This window comes from Acromyrmex echinatior, chromosome 4 (genome assembly GCF_024713525.1).
Source record: "Acromyrmex echinatior isolate Ae372 chromosome 4, ASM2471352v2, whole genome shotgun sequence".
Taxonomy (NCBI): Eukaryota; Metazoa; Arthropoda; class Insecta; order Hymenoptera; family Formicidae; genus Acromyrmex; species Acromyrmex echinatior.
In genome coordinates, this window is record NC_141855.1 from 10,324,975 (window position 1) to 10,345,790 (window position 20,816).

The 20,816-nt window shown below is 36.7% G+C and overlaps 1 protein-coding gene and 2 long non-coding RNA genes across 9 annotated transcripts in view; 2 read left to right on the forward strand and 1 right to left on the reverse strand.

Moving 5' to 3' along the window:
* LOC105152365 (uncharacterized) overlaps window positions 1-20,816 on the forward strand; it is a 41,286-nt gene that overhangs the window by 4,913 nt on the left and 15,557 nt on the right. The window contains exon 2 of one of the 2 annotated variants that reach the window (XR_015544983.1): window positions 6,037-9,817. The exons of the other annotated variant lie outside the window; for it this stretch is intronic. This is a non-coding gene — a long non-coding RNA (uncharacterized LOC105152365). Of the gene's footprint in view, window positions 1-6,036; window positions 9,818-20,816 lie in introns of those variants that run through there. 2 annotated transcript variants of the gene reach the window in all.
* siz (Brefeldin-resistant Arf-GEF family protein schizo) overlaps window positions 1-20,816 on the reverse strand; it is a 57,004-nt gene that overhangs the window by 4,004 nt on the left and 32,184 nt on the right. For 3 of the 6 annotated variants that reach the window (XM_011066605.2, XM_011066600.2, XM_011066607.2), the window contains exons 2-8: window positions 3,120-3,476; window positions 2,682-2,963; window positions 2,330-2,597; window positions 1,838-2,194; window positions 1,337-1,713; window positions 461-1,116; window positions 36-377 (exon numbers count right to left, since the gene is read on the reverse strand). In XM_011066605.2, coding sequence (XP_011064907.1) covers window positions 36-377; window positions 461-1,116; window positions 1,337-1,713; window positions 1,838-2,194; window positions 2,330-2,597; window positions 2,682-2,963; window positions 3,120-3,476 — 2,639 coding nt within the window. Of the gene's footprint in view, window positions 1-35; window positions 378-460; window positions 1,117-1,336; window positions 1,714-1,837; window positions 2,195-2,329; window positions 2,598-2,681; window positions 2,964-3,119; window positions 3,477-4,486; window positions 4,531-10,636; window positions 12,743-20,816 lie in introns of those variants that run through there. The other 3 variants (XM_011066602.2, XM_087405840.1, XM_011066601.2) reach the window with 3 other exon arrangements.
* LOC147909962 (uncharacterized) lies at window positions 6,329-9,817 on the forward strand. The gene is made up of 2 exons (XR_015544984.1): window positions 6,329-6,399; window positions 6,541-9,817. It is a non-coding gene; the product is annotated as an uncharacterized LOC147909962 (long non-coding RNA).

The following is a 20,816-nucleotide window of genomic DNA, read 5'->3' on the forward strand; positions in this document are numbered from 1 at the left end:
TATGAAAATATAAATATATACTTTTCCCTACTTACACTGCTCGTGTATATCAAGAAGAGAATTACTAAGGGCGGAACGTTTCAATTGCGTGTCGACATCGACTGTTTCTGTTCTATCGGAACAAGTTCCGGGACAAGGACATATCTCTACATCAGCGACGCCAGAGTCTCTGTTTTCTGCACCGCCTCGCGCACCTCTACTGCTCTTTTGTCTCTCCAATTCAGTTTCAATACGTAAAGTTTCCATCTCATCCATTTCACTGATAGATTCTCTAAGATCTTCCACAAATTTACACCTGTCATGCTCGTTTCGAGCATTAAATGTGACTAGAACTTTTCCGTCGACACGCTGAGAGAGTCTTATGCCATATGGATAATCTGCAAGACAAATGATAACAATCAGAAATAAATATTACGCTAATATTTAAATATCTTCATAAATTTATTTCATTAAAACTTACGTGGAACTTCAAATAAAGTAACCACCATGCCACAAAGTGTAAAGCTCTGTCTGAAAGTGTAAGTTACGCTATTCTTCTTCTTGCTCAATATCTTTGTGACAACGAGCAGGTCGTTAAAGAGGAAAACCTCTCTCTGATGAACGCCAGGTCTCTCCTTCTTATGAATGTCCGGTATCTCGTAGAGCCTGCAGTAACACACCAATCTTCTATGTGGTAGCGCCATATTTGGCTTCTTTCCAACAATAGTCGCTTGGACCTTCATTACTTGCGACACATGGTCTGAGCCCGGCTTGAATTCGTTATCTTTCACTCGTTCGTAAATGCCAACTAGGATATCCCGATCTATATCACCACAATCATCGATTCCTCGAAGATTCTTTATGAAATCCTCGAGTCTCATTCTGCGCTCAGGCTTTAGGTTGGGTGTATGCAAATCCGTATTAAGCATGATAATAGCAAAGGCCAAGACAAAAACGGTATCTGCCGATCGCAGCCTCGATATTACGTCGTGATTGCATTGGCAATAACGTTGACTAAAGACTTCCATTAACCGCTCGATCTTTTGCGCCTCGCCAGGCATTCTGAAGTAGGCTTGAAACTTTCGTAAAGCGACATCCACTTGCATTCCAGAAAGATCTAATTCCTGGGAGAAACATCTGCAAATTATAAGTATTAAATTAAAGTATAGATATATCTAATAGATATAGAATAATTATAAGTAATAAAATACATGTTTCAAATATATTATAACAGTATTATTTAAAAAAAGTATTATATTTTAAATAATGTATAACTATAATGAGACAAAGTCTTTATTAACGAAAATTTATTCTTTTCTCAACATTAATTCAAGTATATTAAGTATATTAAACTCACTCAAGTACTGCCATATTGAAAGTGTTCTGCAAATTCCCAAGGTACTCTCCTATCATCTGTTTGGATAATCCTTTTCGACTGATCAAGAATCTGGCGACTCCTTGCGGACTGTTCTCCAAAAATCCACGTCTGATAAGGTAACTGATTCCCCTTTCCGGTTTCTTATTGAAAAGATTTAGACCGACCCTGTATTGTCGCTTCCTTACTGTTTCGGACACCTTGTAGCTCGTTTGAGGCGGCAGACTTTCCGTATGGTCCATTAGGGGAAGCTGATAACCGGAGCTGGCATGTGAGTGGCCAAGCTCCTTCACGTTAGCGGTCATCGCCGCCGTGTCAGCAGTATGACTCGCGCATTCCTGATGTTCCGGCGAACTCGACTGATTTCACAATCACAACAGTTCCGTTAACGCTTTTCGCTTATGTCCTCAGAAAATCGCCGTTACTTGCGCTGAACGAGCAAGTAAAGCGTAAATATAACGAGAGAAAGTTAACTATACTCACAATCCCTTTGTGCTTCCAGACAGGAGATCCTCTCTGAGCATCACCCTCGGAGCTTTCGCAATTGGTGGAATCACTACCGGAGCTCTGCACCGAACTTAGACTTCCGTTCTCCACACTTTTACTAAGACCGTTATGTCGTGGTTCCATGGATCTCGAGGTGATAGAAGACGTTCTCTTCGGCACCTCCGGGGGGACTTTTTTACCGGAACATCTCGTTCTGCCAGGACCAAGCTGGTTGGCGTTGTTCCAATTTTGCGATATAGTCGTCTGTAGATTGTGCGGTGTCGACGGCGATGTACATGGTGTTCGCAGCAAGTCTCTTGGCGGCGTTTCTTGTCTCAGGCCGCACAGGGCTTCCTGCATTAAACAGAAATTACATCTTTCTATCAAATTAAGGCGATAAAACAAGATATATTTTGTTGTAACAAATTATTAGTCCGTTCATTTTACAATATGATCGTCTTCTTTGTCATTACGTTTATCGACATTCACCTGTGGATTGTAATAATGGATACTGGAGCCGCTCTCCTGGGAGCTCGATTCCCAGCAGGGACTCGGTGGTAATTGCTGATGTCGATTGCATGGGCTGGGCGCCAATGAGGGCGTATGTCTACCGCTCTGATGCAAATTATGATTTGTGTGTTGATGGCCGCTGACCTGGACCTCGCATCTACCGCTCTGACTTCTCGGTATAGGCGATTGCGAATTGTCCACGTGCCGCCTCTCCCTGAGAGACATGCTTCGGATCGGCATCGGTCTGCTAGATTCGCGCAGTTAATTTAACGCGATAAATTTTTTTTTAACATAACGACAGTAACTTCCGCGGAGAAACGTTTTGAATTACCTGTTGGCGGACTGTGCCTGCTGAATGTATATTTGACTATGATAAACCATTCTCTCATGATCGTTGAGATTGCCCGAGCGATCGATCGCCAATTCTTGAAGCTTTCTACTCAATCGCTTTTCTGCCTTGGCCATCGCCGTGATCGCCGCGAATTTCTTCAGCAATGTGTACCTCCGAAAGGCACGTTGAATCGTCAGTGCCGCGTTCCGCGCCTTCACGCCTCCGTATTTCCGCTCCAGCATCTCGATCTGCTTGTCAAGTAGATCCTGCGACAACTCGTACCTGTAGAAAACGAAACCACGCAATTTTTAACTTCCGATCCATTCTCTTGGCTGCGCCCCTCGATACAATTTTTCATCCGCAAGCGGACCGTTACGGTTCTCTGCGTATCTGTTGTTTGTTCGCGGTCGCGAAAGAGGATATAAGATTACGACTTACGCGGTCTGCAGCCGACACCGCTTGAGCACGTCGCCGTTACGGACCGAGCCCTTCTTAAGGTGATTCTGCTGGTACCCAGCGGACTGTGGTTGCCCGCCGAAGCCCTGCACCATCGTGCCATAGCTCTGCGGCTGCGAGTAGCCTGTCGCGTTGTGCGAATAGACCTGCACGCTCGCGGCAGGATACGGGGGCCCGTGCGCATAATTCTGATTCTGCATGTAGGACTGGCCCGTGATGTACGACGTCGTCGACAGGGACGTCTGGCTACCAGACGAGTACGCGCCGTGCATGCTGTTGCCGTGGATCTGGCTAGCGGCCGTACTGCTGTGCGACGGTCTCTCCACCTTCGACGGGAAGCTGCGCAAGAGACAGATAAACGTTAATTAATTTTTGCTCGAGACATCACGTCCGCGAGACTTTACTTTCTAATCTCAGGTTGTTAACGACTTCTGTATCCCTCAATTGCGAAGTACTTTTCTGATAAATCACCTCTAAGAATTTGACGAAACGGACGTGACAAAAATCGCAGAGAATCATTAATTTCTCGATCATGCTCCGATTTTCATTGTCTATATTAACACCATTCTTACCAGACATACATAGACGTTTCATCATTATTTTTCCGTGTATTATTGAACAGCATTTTCTTAAAGTCGTTTCTATGTAGATTAATTTTAACTTTGATTTACCTTACTTTTATCTTTTCTATTAGAAAAGAAGAAAGAGTAAATTAAACTAAGATTAAAGTTAATCTATATTGATAAAAGTGGACCTCACACTGAGAAAAATGGTCTGGTTGGATTAAACAATAATTCTGGTAGAAAATGGACGAATCAGAATTTTCTGGTTAGTCTACTAGAATTCTAGTTGAGATAACTAGAATTCTGATTGATATAATTGTTCTGGTAAAAATAAGAATTCTAGTAGACTTAACCAGAAAAAATTCTGATTCGTCCATTTTCAACCAGAAATTTTTTTTCAGTGCAGTATTGATTTATAATTTTAACTTATGCAGAGAGACTCATCGCAAAGTTTGAGAGTTGAGTGAATTATCGTGGAGCACAAATTAAAAAAATGGAAGAAATGTTCAATCAAATTTTTCAATTTTCTTCTCTTGAAGACGGCATCTCAAACGAAGAAATTTTATCTTTAGATTTTCACAATTTAAGTTTTTATCCTATCGAGGAAAAGCTAGCTTATGTAAGAGTCTCTAGAGAGAAACATTGTACGGCAAGTCCGTACGGAGATAATTGAAATCAGATAAACGACACCCTGGTTACTGGCGAACGCCAGGTGTTTTTAATTATTAGACAGAAGCGGATACATATACGCGACGCATATAATATGCGTAAGAATAGAGGACGTACCCTCTGAAATGGTAAATGCAAATGATCATGTTGCTCCCGAGGACTCGGACAATTTTCCACGTGTATCGAATTGCACGATCTATCTTTGTCTATGATGCGGTGTGCCACGGACGTTCTCGATGCACAGCTAGTTCTTGCGCGTAATTATTACACCACGATTGCGCCACCGAGCCGTTTCCTCTCTCGCGAAGAACGATGCACGTGTCTCGCGTGTCGACCACCTCGAACACTGAAGACGAACTGGCGGTGGAAGAAGAGCAGCTGGCGTTCTCGAGGTCTGCTTTTCGGACCATTGGGACAAGAAATCCCTGAAAGAATCGTGGATCGAGGACGAGGGGTATAAGTCTTCCTCTCGCCCCTCCAAGATACCATAAAGGTGCGTATTATATGCCCGTATCTCCAACGTACCCTCGCCGGTGTGCATCTGGCAGGTGTACCTACGTCAGATAGCAGCATCGACGACGATAGCAGCATCGACGGTATGTTTGACCGTGACACTCAACCTTCCGCGGCGGAGACCACTTCTTACGCAATGCGCGTCAATTAAATGACTTACGTAATTCGACATAACTTAAGCAAATGAATGCGCAACATATGACAAATGCATATGCCGGCCGAAGAGATGAAACGCGAGATGACTGCGACCAAGAATTGCAAGGAATGATTCATGATTCGTTCGACGAATCGTTCTCTCGAACTTTGCGAGAGCGAAGACTCTCTCCGTTAAATCAATGCTTAGTAAGAAAATGTTGCTGTAATACGTGAAGAAATAATGATGAAATGTATCTGCGTAGGCTAGAATTGTATTACCAGAGAATTAAAATTGGAGCGTGATCGAGAAATCGATGGTACCGCTTCGTCATAAAATGTGCATCGTTCTCGTAAACTAAGTCGTATTTCCCTGCCGTAATCAGTGCGTGTATCATTAAATGTTATACGATAATGTAGTTGAACAATATAAATATGGTGGGTAATGCAGAAGCAACACGTAACCGCATATATAAGAGATTTCAATGAGTTTTAAACTTCAATTAGAAAATCTAAGTACATGAATCTTAACTTAGAATTGAAACTTCAAACAAGATATCGAGCACAATTGAGAATTAAGTTACTTTCTTTTAATAAAGAATCACATTTACATAATAGATCCTTCTAAATCAGTATAAAGTTCAGGAACTTTAATGAAAACGTGTGAGAAATAGAAGTTGTGTCTTTAATTTGGGCACAAAGGAAGATGAATTCAGAAAGCGTATCATCATAACTTTTCAGAGGAAGAATATATTAAACATCATTATCGTTATAGTAGAATGAATTTTATCACATATCGGACTTTTACAAAAATCAATTGTGAAACTTATAAATGCAAACATTGGAAAGCTCTTCGGAAGCATCTGCTTCGGGAGAAGAGAAAGCACGTATATAATTCGTAATATAACAAACGTATAGTTAAAAACCTTCGAGGAAAAAGAAACCTGCCCTACATCGTAGTTGCGAGCAAAGTAAATCGATATTTTTTTTATCAATCGTACTTTTACGAAACGTTTCTTCAGGGAGAACATCAGCAAATCCATAGGAATGGATATGTTACCGGAGACGCGAGATCCTGCGTACAAAGGGATATAAACGCGAGGGACGGTGTGGCGTTAGAGCTTCCCCGAAGGAGGAGGAGGAGGAGGAGGAACAGCTGCTCCATCGTGCCTGCGACTCGCGTGCCACACGAGCGCGTGCTATCCAGAGCCTCCCCGACACGGCTTCGCAGAAGTGGCACGGGACGCAGAAATGGCTCTGCCATGCCGCCTGCCTGCCGTGCCGATGGTGCCTCGACACGCACCTGGCTCGATGTTTTTTCTTTAGGGAAGATGCCGCAGGCGGCCAAATGTACGGACTGGCTTCTTCCTGTCCTCCTTCAAGAGGTGCTTCTTAAGAGTCTATAAGTACAGTCCTTATTTCACTTTGATCCATGGAAGACAGATCGCGTCTTAGGAAAATATTAGATTATTTAAATTTGAAAGACTCGTTCATGTATATTTTTTGCCTATATATCATTTTTACAGTGTACAGTGAAAAAGGAAAGTGAACGGACTTTCAATCGATTTGATATTATTGGAATATATCAGGGAACGAATAGATGTGAATGAGATTATATTTAATGCAATTGTTAATTGCAATTTATTAAATATCTTAATACGTGGTTTTGAATGGAAAATATTCTGCAGGTATTTAACATCGCGAAAATACAATAGGATTTGAACCACCGACAGAAATCCTGTATTAAATGGAGATAAAATTATGTTTCCTTTGTAAATATATTTAATGTCATATTCTATTCACGGTTCATGTGTTTGAATATATGTAATATATTCATTTTTTTTTGCCTTTTTATACTTTTGATAATAATCGTGCTGATGATTATTATATTATTACATCATTTTATATTTGTAATATTTACCTCTTTAGATCTATAAATGTAATTGCGAGAAAATGTAGTGGTATTTCTATAAATGCAGTTGCATGAGACCGCAGTATCCACCCATCGCGTATGGATACATAAATTAAGGATTATTATCGGTACATTTGATATAACGATAACGATACAACGCATTTACAATTTAATCAAGTTTCACCGCTGAAAGCAAGAGACACGTAGCAGCTCGTTAACTTCTTAACATGTAACTTGATATATCCTCGAAGTACATGCAAACGTCCTTTTGTTTCTAGAGAGGAGAGAATTGAATTACCGTGTAGTGATAGCTTACGTTCATTATCATTGGCCTAAATGCGCACAATATAAGCCATTTGCATATTGCGAACTCTCCGGGCGGAGTCACATTCGTCATATCACATTCGCTTTACTCGAATTAACTGCGTTAATTGCACAATGCATACGTGTGTGTATATATATATATATATATATATATATTTATTTATTTATTTATTGCATTTTTCTTTTATATACTTTACTTCGAAAGTAAGATACAACTAAAAAAATATGATTTTTGAATTATTACCATGAAAGAGTTAAGTAAACATCGCATACATATATAAAAGAGAAATGCAAAAATGTGTGTGTGAAATGAAAATGTTTGGTATTATGAATTATTCAATCATGAAGCTTTAGATATAAGTGACGACAGTTTGATGAAAGCGTCGGCTCTTTCGTGATCAATTACGATGTGAAAATCAGCTGACAGCTCATTTCCACGAAGCTCTCGAAGAGATGCGTTTAAGGACGTCTTTGCTCTACTTATGAGACGTCTCGGCAGATGCGGATGCATAGAGGATTTGCGCAAGTGTCCATCGCTCCTGTCAATTACGCCTAACGTCGCTTATTCACGGCACGCAGTCATGGCACATTTTATCAGAGCGATATTAATAAATTCCGCGGTGCAAACTCACGCAAAAATCGATTCGAGATGAATTCCATTCGTACTTCTTGACGAGACATCAAAATATAAGAAAAACATTCTTTCAATATTAAGTATTTTCCGATATTACGGTGTCTTTTACAAGATGCTTTGCAGAAATAGTTTTCAGAACATAAATAAAAAAGGACAGATATAAGAAATAAGTATACTAGGAAAATATTAAATTAAAAAAAATATTAATTTGAACAGTTAACTAAGTAAATATTTACTAAATTGTTTATTTGATACAATCATTAATTAGATTTAACTACACGGACAGAATTGTCTTTTAAAATTTAACCTGAAAATATGATATGGTACAATACAATATTTTACAGATTTTTATTTTTTAACATGCAACTTCAGTGTAAATTAATCAAACTTATTATATATTTTATTGTAGTTTTATTAATGAATGAGAAAAATTTATATAAATAAAATAAAATAAATTAGATAAATTAAATTAAATTAAATTAATAAAATTCTTCGAAATATAATGTTGTCCCAAAATTATCATATTTTCAGGATAAACTCTAAGAAAAGATTCTTTCCGTGTATTCTTTTATTGAATATTTATTTATTGTAAATAAATGTTTATTTAGTACTATTCAAAGAAATATATATTAAGATTTAGTAAATTTTTCCGGTGTATAATACGTATATAAAAGAAGTATATTAGGTCATCTAAAAAGTATCCGCGGTTTTTTGTCAGTAGATGTGTTGACCATCAACACCATCTAGTGACAAAAAACCGCGGATACTTTTTAGATGACCCTATATATATATATATTAAATGAAAAGAATCCTGCTATCCATTGTAAATGAAAAGATCAGCCGATTTTAGGAAAATACAATTATATTCAGTCGACTTCCGTTCGCAAGTAAAGTTTAACGTCATTAACTCTATGTCTGATCGGTGACTTTGGCACGTAACACTTTTTGTATCGAGAAAAAAATCGTTGTCAGGTAAATGTGTTATGAGGTACACCTTACGCAGAAAAAGTCTATGTATACGGTGTCTCAAATCCATTACGGAAATTATTAAAGCGTGCTCTATTACCGCTGCTCGCGCGCCGCCGTGGACTAATTATCATCGAGCAATTAACAACCGTTGATTGCCATTACCGGCGTAGGTGCGCGAGGGCGTACGCTTGCGCGAGCATCGAGCATCCTACCAGATTCTACCTTCTACCTGAGAAATAATTTTGCTCTCTACCATCCGCGTAAGCATGTGCGTGCTATTCCTGTGCGTGTTTGCGATAGTCTATCTATGTATTAGAGAGGAAGAGGCGAGGAGATGATGCCGCTTTAGAGAGATTACGTTTCCTCCAGTATGATAATTACATTCGTGCGAATCTCGTCGAGATAGCGCCGATAGAATGTTAGCAGTTTCCTTTTCTCCAATACAATTTGTTTATTTCCTTCCGTTTATATACAAATTTGCGTTTCTGTACAGATTTATGTACAGATACGCTTAACGAATTACATAAATCTGCAGATTTAATAAAGTAGTAGAGAAATTAAAAAAAATATATCATAAGACATAAATAATAAATTACAATTAGGGATGCACAAGACATCCGAAAAGTATCCGATATCTGTCTGGTATTATTTGTATCCGATATCCGGTATTATTTTATACACTTTTTTTTATTATCCGACCGGATAGTCGGATATCATTAGCATCCGGGAATATATCCGGTTGAAAATTTATATCATTAAATTGTTGATTTTTTTATGATATAAATATTCTATAAATAAGTATGCATATTCATAATGTTTATATAATAACTTATATATTGTTACAAAATTACAATTTTTTCCTCTACAGTTATTATCTCTATTGATCTTTTTTATTCCCTTTTTTTCTTTTTTTACTCAGCCTCTTTTTGTGATTGTTACCGAATCCAGTCGGATATCCGGAAAATATCAGATATTCGACTCGAAAAATTGCCTTCCCGGATATTCGATATCCGATAATTTTACGATCCGGTGCATCCCTAAACATAATACTGTTAAATCTATAATGTCAATTTAACTTAATTTAAGCTGCCATTGCTTCAATATATCGTTATTTTCTACTAAAACAATGGTTAAATTTGACACTACATGGTGTACAATTTAACCATTATTTTAGTATAAAATAACGATATATTGAATAGGAGCAGTGACAACTTAAATTAGATTAATAGCATTTTTCATTGGCAGAATTAATGCGTACTCAGTGCACTTTAAAGTCGTTATACACAAATCGACGATAAAGATGTACGTTTAATAAAAATATAGAAACGAATTAAATCGTGAAATATTCAATGCATTTTATTGTGCTATTTGATAAAATACACATTGGGCGTTTTATCAATTGAGATATCTCACTTTTACAATTAGATTAGAATAGTGCGCAACAGTTTTAATGTGCACTGAATGTGCATTAAAATTCTGCCAATGAGAAACGCTATAAATTTGACACTAGATATAACAGTAAAAAAGCTGCTTTAAAGCATCTTGCATCATATTTAAAAAAATAGGGTTACATTAAAAAAAAATATTAATTTAAGATGATTCGAAAATTAGTTTTTCAATTATACCTTTATCAGTAGAGTTTTGTGTGTAATATAGATATAAAAATTCTGACGGAATAACAAAATATACATTCGATAAATATCAATTAAAAATGGCAGATTGAACGATCATCGAATTTGACAGGTTGTTAGATTTTGATGAAATAAAAATAACAGATAGATACCGATTGATGAATGACGTCGGTGTGGAGTAACCCAATTGAAGACGCGACCTGACGACCCTTTCCTGAACGGTCACCATCTTCGAGCTTCGTGAACTTTGGTGCACTCTGGTGGTTCGTATCACTTGATAGCAGTGGTGCTGAGTCTGGGGTGAGCAGACCGTCACCCTATCACTGCGTGGCTCGATCATCGTATATGTGATCATCACTGTTCGTTACGAAAATGTTCACCGTTCCGGGATATGAGTCCCGCTTCGATTCGAGTTCATTGTTGCGTTTTTCGCACAGATTATACGTTTTAATTCAATTCGTAAATAACATTCGCGAATTACCACAATATTCTTTGGTTAACTGGCAGAAGAGTAATCACGTTAGAGAAGATACGCTCGGTATCCAACGAACCTATAAATCCGATTAAAGCAGAAACCCGTTATATCTCGGTTGGTTGTGGCACAAATTAAGAAAAAGATTTTTAACAGTGCTAATATTTTGTGGTGTTTACTCGAAATTATTATACCTTGTTACGTAAAATAAAATCAGAGAATCATAATTTTAAATAGCAGATAATTGTTAAGTGATGAGTTAAAATCATTTATTCAGTTGTTTATTCAATTATGTCGTTATAATCGTCATAGAAATTTAGATCAATAAGTTAATAATTAATCATAGCACGTCGGATCGATCCTTATTAATAGGTAATAATTCTTGAAATCTAAATTTGGTTTCCATGCACGGAGACCACCTTGAATTTCATTTGAGCTTCAATGCGCATTTGACACTAAGTAATTGGGTTAACTATTGCTGAGCTACTCTCGGCAGCGATCAATAGTATCGTTTTCACTCGTCCATCTTTTCCGGTTGATTCACGGGTTATCGTTAAAACTTTCTAACGATACCTGATTAATATGCGTAACATTAAATATATCACAGTACGATATCTACGTGCGATGTTGATATTTATCAATGATCTCTCTTTAATGAAAGTTTATACATATGTTTATACATATTTTTATACACGTGTCTCGACTACATATATCAGAAAATAAAAAATATAGAAAAATATATAATTATACATATATATTTTCATATTTTTTCCATAATTCTCTCGCATGGAGGGAGCCTTGTCGTCACACGGACTGTGAGTAGCTTGAATACTAAGTATTCAAAGATATTCAAATCAAATTATCTCAACGAAAATTGAATCTTATTCTTAGCGGTCGAAATGCCTTTAATAAATTTTAAAAAATTACAAACTGTTCAATTAAATTTTATTTAAATTTTTATGATTTTTATTTGATTTTACAATGTATATTACTTAAAATGTGAGAATAGAAATTCGAAATAACAATGTCGTTTCTATTACGCGATTAACATTCTCTAGTAGAACTTATAAATTGTACGCTTAATTGTCATAAATAGGTGTACAATACTTATTATTTGGCGTGGATGTTGAAATCGAATTCAACTGAATGAAGTTTGCAAGAGAGAGACTAACTGAAATTTCCGCTGTACTAACGCGTTAATTAATTTATGACCAATGCAGTGCGACGTATATGTCGGTGGATACCGTTTGTTGTTCGTCTTTAGGCGACTCGTATCGGGGACGCACGTACGAAAAAGTCAAAGACAGCGAATAATAATGAGCGCAGAAATCCTTCGTGCAAACGAGACCGCACGTGAAATGTCTTTAACGGTGTGACATACAGCGAAATAAGTCCTTTACAACGCGACTCTGAAACTTCGTGCGGTGCATACTCGCAATTTCGTCGCGCAGCTCGTTAACGATCCACTTTGTTCTCTTTTACATAACGAAAACTTATCTCGATCTCCCTGGGGTTGCCAGTAGACAAACGCGACGAAATTGATCAAATTAATCCAATGACGACAATGGCGGAACTTCACCGGATGCGCTCGCCGAATTGATCCAAGGAGAAACACGATGGGTACGTTGAATGCTGCTCGTTGAATGCGCCCAATCGAATCAATTCAAATTTCCATTCACATGAGATCGACGCCACGAGGAATGCACTTTTCACGTTTATCGCGACTCAATTTCACACCTGTGACACTAGGAAACGTATAACGAAGTGTCCGCTTTCCACGTCGAGCGATCGCTTTGGCACGAAATAGAAAAAGGGGAGGGGTGGAGGTGGGGGTGGGGGTGGGGGGAACAATAAAAATACCTTGACGGACCAGCGAGCACGTTGATTCACAATCGTCAACTACACCCGTTCTGTTTGCCGTTAGCTTCGATACCATAATGGAACTGTCAAAGTCGAATGAAAGGTGGGGCGGCGGCCTCCCACCGGCGGCGATTTCAACGGCTGCGCGCGTATACATTGTTACGCTCGTCTCGATGCTGCTACCGCTCGGAAATACAGGTCAATTCACTCTGGCCGTGCGCGATCGTCGTGTGTACATATATATTTCTGAATCTACGTTAAAAAGAGGAGAGTTACGCTCGAGACGGGACGAGAGGTCATTGCACCCATGAGGGAGAGATCCACTTTAACGCGCGGTTGGAAAGAAGCCCCGATCGATTTATGGCGCACAAACGATTTCCAATCGCGATCCCAATTACGCTTGCGTCGATTGATCCGAGTTAATCCGTCACGCCTATATATATTCCGCAAGAATTTTCGATTTAGCCGAAAAGAGTGATAAAAACGACTCGAGATACTCCGGCTTTATATATACAGAAAAATATCATTCCACCGCTAAGAAAAGTGATTACTCAGTTTACTTTTTTCTTTTAAATAATGGTTAACAAAAAATATTTTTTTCATAACAATCATAAAATGTATCTACTTATTCTAAATTTTGTTAGAAAATCTAATTATTATATATTCAAAAATTTATTTTTTGAAGATGTTATCGAAGAAACGGCTTTATATAATAAACGAATCAAATTTATTTTAATTTAATAATCTTGATTAAAGTTTCAAACTTACAATAGAATTCAGAATATGTTTTGAATAAATTTGATGCTTGTGACGAACTTATGATTTTACGAATATATGGACTCTTGAAACAGTAATTAATATTTAAATACAGTATGTATTATATTTTTGAATTCATATACAAAAATCTATAATATGCATATTATTTTCGTATGCAATAGTTTTCAAAATTAAGACCTAGGATATGTCTAAAAAATATTCGAAAAAATTGAAGCATCTCGCAAATATCCTTCGAATTTTCGTGTTGCCTATAAATCACAGCCGTTGACAAATTAATAAAAAACATACAATAAAAGGCAAGCATATCACGGGCAGAGAAAAAACAAGACGCGAAATACAGTCGCCTCCGCATTTCTCGTGCGATTTTAATTGAACGCCTGTATCTCTACGTGTTGACGACAGATTTATTCCTCTTTGAATGGTACGCGCGCTCGTACTGTCAGCTGAACTGTAAATAGAAAAATAATAGCGCACAACAGGTATATTCACGTACCGACTGTACTTTCACGTATGTTAATGTCAACGTGATAAGGATTTCGCGTCAATACAGCGACAGTTTCAACGAGCGCGTGTGTTCCAGTTTTAATTTCGCATCGTCTGTGCGGGCTGTTGTTTTTTTTTCCTCCGGTCTATGAAGAGCACGCAAGCGAAATACGCTTCACGCAACATCGAAATGGGAATACACTACTAGCGTACTCAAGTAGATTTTTTTTCAAGGATGGTTCGTTGAGTCTGTACAAAATTTTGTGCAACTAAATCTAGAATCGATTCTATTTTCAATTTTTTATGCAACAATATAGTAGTTCGAAAAATACGACTAAGGTAAACGTCCCAGTAACCGGATATATACCTATATCCGGACATTTACACAAAATTTATTATTATTAATCTCTTAAATACTCTTTTTATTACATATTATATTTTAATTATATTTAAAAATTATAATTGATTCAATAATAAGAAATAAAAGTAACGACCATAACGGTCAAAGCTAGAACTTTAGTATATATAGTAATTCAGATTGAATTATTTAAGCATTAAAGATCCAGCTTTGACCGTTATGGGCATTACTTCTATTTCTTATTGTTGAATTTTCAAATGTACGGTTCAATAAGGTTCTTATATCGTTTTTCACTGACAAAACTGGTGCGCACTCAGTGCACATTAAAGCTGTTGTACGTTAATCTAATCTGAATGTAAAAGTGAGATATCTCAATTAATAAAATACTCAATATATATTTTATCAAATACAAACACAAAATGTATTGAGGATTTCGCGATTTAATTCGTTTCTATATTTTTATTAAACGTACATTTATTTTACGTCGATTTTTATACAACAGCTTTAAAGTGCACTGAGTGCACATCAACTCTGTTAGTGAAAAACGCTATTATTGTTTAAAGTACAATTAAATTATATTATATTTAAAAAAGCATTTGAGATTAATAATAATAAATTGTGTGTGTCCAAACATAGATACATGTTCGGTCACTGGGACGATTACTTTAATTATGTGCTAAAATGTTTTCATATTTTTTTAAAAATAAATATATAATAGCATCTTTTACGAATATATTTGGCACGATATGCATACTGTTAAATATTAAAGGAATAATAGTAATTCTCTTGAATTAAATAACATTTTGTTATTTTTAACTTTTATATGGGTCAAAATGTAAATAAATAATTTCTGTTGTTAGATTCGAGATAAACAAGGTTCATAATATATGCACTTAATAAGTAATTAACGTCACTTAACAAGTAATTAACGTCATGTTGAATAGAAACAATGGCGATGTATAAAAATGATTAAAAAAAAATTGAATATATATAATTTAATATTATATAAACTTAATCTCTTCATCTCGGAAGATCAAAAGTTCGCTCCGATTTTCATGTAACAATTATAAGAATATCTGTCAAACAACACATCAGAATTTCTCACGCAAAAACGATTAAAGTAAAAAAGATGATTAAAATAATATTTTCACTTCACACGGCCGCGATATTCACGAGTGTACTCATGAAAAACGTTTCAACAAAGTTGTCCTAACGAAACCATAAACATTCGATTTTCTGTAAATTCCATTGGTGTTCTAATCGACGCGATTTACTGAATTTCTTTGCACGTGCGAACGTGCAAGAGCAAAGAATCGCACAACATCGGATTCACACGCGGGTCCGACTTCATCTTCTCTTCGTGGATCGGATACTAGTTTCGCGTCATGCGCGAACAGCCTACGTACGAGAGCACGGACACGTCGAGATCCTCAATTTGCCTGTGGCAAAAGTAAAAGTTAGCGATCGGGAGAAAGCTCCGGTCGAGCGGTACGCTCGGCGGTTAGACGCGGGCGATTGTGGGACTGGTCTAGGCGCACGAATTGCAAGTGGCAAAGGTTACAAGTGATTTCAGCGGAAAGCAGAACCCGCGAGCGAGTTCGAATCCTCCAGAGAGGAAGAATCGAGAGTAAGCCGTGCGAAAGCAACTCGACGGGCGGAAAGGACTCTTCTTACCTTTTTTTCTTTTTTTCTTATTTATCCGCGCCAATTGCCGAGTTCCAAAAGTGGTACTCGATTGACGGACAATGAGTTTCTAAGCGTTGATTTTTCTCAATTTTAACAGTTGTAACGGAGAGCCCTAGTAACGGCGTTCAAGTTCGCTTCGGTGAAACGTCACACTCTAATAATAAGTTCACGTCGACATACTATCGGGTACACACGTAGGATAATAAGTTGCGCGCACGCAAGTCAAGAAAGCCGATTCTTTTCCACATTCCTTTATTATCCGCTTTTCTCATTCCTTAATGACACGGTGATGATATACCCGACCAATGTGTAATGAAGAATAGCGGGAGTATCCGATACACGCGTTACGAGAACGTTGGAAGCCGCGAGCGGATTTCTAACTGGCGTGCAGTGTGAAATTTGCTCGATATTAGCGAACAAAGTGTTATGTATGATGGAATACAAAATATCTCCCGTATCCTTTCTCGCTTTGCAATTATGTGTTTTTAAATACATTAACCTCGAATTCAAAATGTGAGAAGGTATAAGGAAAATTCATACATGCGCGAATCAGGAAAATACGTGATAGGACTTTTTTTAATAAATCAAAATTAAACTTTTTTTAAATAATATTCTTATTAAAAATTGAATATAAGTTAAAGAGTTTGAGACGAGACCAGGCTTTACCTCATGTCAAAAACTTTTCCTTGATAGTCTTCTTCGTAATTTTTAAATTCAAGTTATTCGCACTCGAAGATATTATCAAGAAATAGTTTTTGTGACATAAGATAAAGCTGATCTCACCTCAAAATTTTTAACGTATATTAAATTTTTAATAGAAGCGTTACTGTGCAATATACTTTTGTGCTGAAGTACTTTTAGTAGATACTCTTCTAAAATTGAATGAAAATTTTACACCATGTGGCATGTCAATCAACGAGAATTTCTCTCTCAATTTTCGAACGTATACTCGCCGGGAAAGCTTTTCCTCGTGTCCCTTCGTACGCGAATGTATAGTCGAATTTTATTTTCGCATACACACATATGTGTGCGCGCCTGCGAATTCTCGGTTGACTAAACGCGGGCGAAAATGTCCAGTTCTGGATAACGGTCCGTAAAATGTAAGGTAGGAAACATGGTTGCACACTTTTCATTTGGTATCGTCGAAAGAACGTACCTAAATTTATCTTCGAAATCCAGAGGAAACTGTGTGGATCGGATACCTTTGGGAAAATGTGTTAAGACGTTCGAGTGAATAATAAAACGGACAGTAAACGGGCTATCGATTTCTGAAAAAAACTTTTCCTCACGATTGAAGAATGCTGAAGACTATTGTTATATTGTATTGTGAATTATGAGAAGATTTGCGATTCGTCGAACTTTTTTTTTTTTACCTCGTAACTTAATAATGTAAGTTAAGTGTCGAACAATTCCGGAATGTTTGTTACAATAATAATGTACTATGTACTAACAATATTAAGATCAGGAAACAAGATTGCTTATATGAATAAGTGAACTAACGAGATGCGCTAGTTATGTATTTCGACATATTTAATCCTTCGAAGTTGACATCGAAATTCGTAAACAGATATGATTTTACTGATGCTGGGTCTATAAAACCTATTTAGTTTATGTTACTTAAGAGTCACTAATTAACTTCTTTGTTCTGTGTATATGTATATATATATATATATATATATATACATACGTACGACGTAAAATTTTAGACGTAAGATATTATCCAAAATTATTTAATTTTATCTGATATCAGATTTACCTACATGTTGAAAAAATAGTTAAAATTTTGAAAAAAAAATTATTTTAAAAAATTATTAAGTTTTTTAATATAAATTACCTAAAAATTTTAATTTATCTTTTAATTTATTAATTATTAATCCTAATAAGTCATTGTTATTTTTGGTTACCTTCCCGGTCACATCGAGACTTGTGAAACCTTATAACTTTGTCATCTCTCTGTCATATCTCTGCTGAATCCGTATTTTTTAGCTCAAAACGTGTGAAATTTATATCTCAAGTCAGACAAAGACAGATAAATACGAATCAACTAAATAAATATTTTATTAGGTGTTGGAATTAATTCGTAGCGTTTTACAAGTGATGGGAAGTACTTTCATTAATGTATTTTTTAATGCTCATGTGAAATAAATAACATTCTTTCATTTAAAAACGCTACGAATTAATTCCAACACCTAATATTTTCAATTAATCACAATGCTTCAAAAAAATTTTATTGGAAAAATTCGCAAAAAATTACTACTTTGAAAAAAAATTGTAAAATGTTTAAATTTAATCCGAGTTTTCAAATTATATTATAAAAAAGTTACAGCAATGTAAAAAATCGCATAGGGTCCGTTGAACCCATGAATGGTTGGCTTGAGTTAAAAGTGCTCTTAAATTAAAAAAAAATTTTAACATGGTTCCATTAATAAACCAGGTCTAATTTCAAGGAAATCAAAATAACTCGTATAAAAAAGAATAAATACTGAACATATTTTAATCAAAATACATGATTAATTTGCAGGTAACATAAAAAAAAATTGAATTATTTGATATTTTTTACAATTTTTTAAAGAGATTTATAACTGACTGGCTTCAACAGATCCATCAGCTCCGAAGGATTACAAATATTTAATTCTTTAATTATTCAAATATATTTATTCGTTTTGATTGCATTTTCTCTATGTAGAATAAAAACGATATATATTTAAATTTCCGTCGAGACCTGTTCAATAAAAACGAGAGAAGCAAAAACGAAAAAAGCGAGAAAAAAGCGATTTGTAGTTGAAAGTGTAAGATTCCATGAAAGGCGGGTATACATCAGGCTTCTTCTGGCTTCTACAGGAGTTTCCTGCATTTTTCGAGCACAGTTAGCAAACTCGCTTGCGTAGGACGGTGTGGCCGAAAGCGCGCCAGGCTCGATTATCCCGATATCATTGTGTATCCGAGTTTTGTTCTCACGCGAAAAAGAGAGAGGCAGGGGTATACGGGATGGTCGGGAAAAATGGCGTCACTCGCGCTCCCACACATGCGGCGATTCCGCGTGCTCGTGTGCACTCTCTTGAGCGACTAGATATCGCGAATGGTATTAACGGTACCGGCAATACTATTCGCACTACGTACCTGAACCCCACGTGCTCGATGCGTGTGCACAAGAGATGCTGTTAACATAGTTATCGCGTTCGTACGTCGCGCGCTAGCAGTTCCTCCCGATGATATACATGCCAATGTTGAATGTATCCGGAGCTTTGAAACCGATATCATTTTAAGTCCGTGTATCTCTACGCGCACGCGATGTATTGCCTATCAGTGATTAGTCGGACAATCGTTTTGCTTACGGCGACGTTAGAACGAAGGAAGCTCTGCATTATAGATGAATAATTCTCGAATTATGATCACCAAAGTGACACTACGGCGTATCAATCCGATAATATATTTTTATAACAACGCTATGTGAAATAATGATAATAGTAAAAAATATTTAATGCAAAATTTAATGATGTTATTCTCCATTTATGATCATCATTAACGTCCCATTATCACTCAATGCGCAGACAATCGTATATCCGATGAAACGACGTGTTCGCCATTACAAATCGTTCGACACTTTCGACACAATTGCGTACTGATTTCCTCATTTTCTCTACAATCACTTTATTGGGATAATCATAAGGAAATCCAGCACAATTTCTTCAAGAAACAAAAAATACTGTCTTTTAATACATAAAAAAAATTAATTAAGCAATTACCTTGAGAAAAATTTAAACTGCTCAATTTAGCACAATCGAATTAAATGTAACTCTAAATTACTCTAAAAAAATAGATGTAGATTTAACATCCATATCTATATATACCTAATTCTCACTGTGTTGGTGTTAATATTTATTAACGCCAACATGGTGTGGATTTCAAATCTCTGATGTTTATATCAACACCATCGTGATGTAGATTTAAAACCCATGGTGTTAAATCCACATCATACTGATGTTAATATAAATACCAAGACAGCGAGAATTATATACAGGCACCGTTATTTTTGAGAGTGCAGATACGTGAAAGCCCAATTATAGCACGCGCTATTTATTATGTCAAGATCTTCAATCGCCAAGCTGAATCGAATCTATTTCTGCATTATTTCTCCCACGCATTATACTAGTCAATAATGAAACGCGCGGACACTTTTCCATTAACGCGCTGTTGTCTGACGGCACGTCGTGTATGCATGTCGATGTACTCGCGATTGATTTAAACGGGCAACCGCCGAGAAACGTCACGTACATGCACGCGTGTTGCACACTCGCGCACGCACCCAAATGGTTTACTGCCCAAATTGCTTTCAATGCCGAAACGGAGCGTGCGACGTCGGCGACAGGCGCCGTTTCATGACGCACACGGCGTGAATTTAATAGGTATCATTATCGTAACGTTATATTGACGGTCTGTGTAATAATGTACGTGGCCGCCGCGACGAAGGTTTTGTCGATAGCTTCTTGATTTTACTGACGCTTTCGTCTCGCCTGCCACGTATCCGCAAATTTGCAATTTTACTTTAAAAACTGAAACTGCCCAATGAAGAGTAGCTCGTATTTTTCAAGGACAGAGAATCCGGAGATATTATAAGACGAGATATTTATATAAATCGATAGCGATTGCTTTATTTTGACGGAGAAATATTATATAAATTAAAGTAGCCATTCAA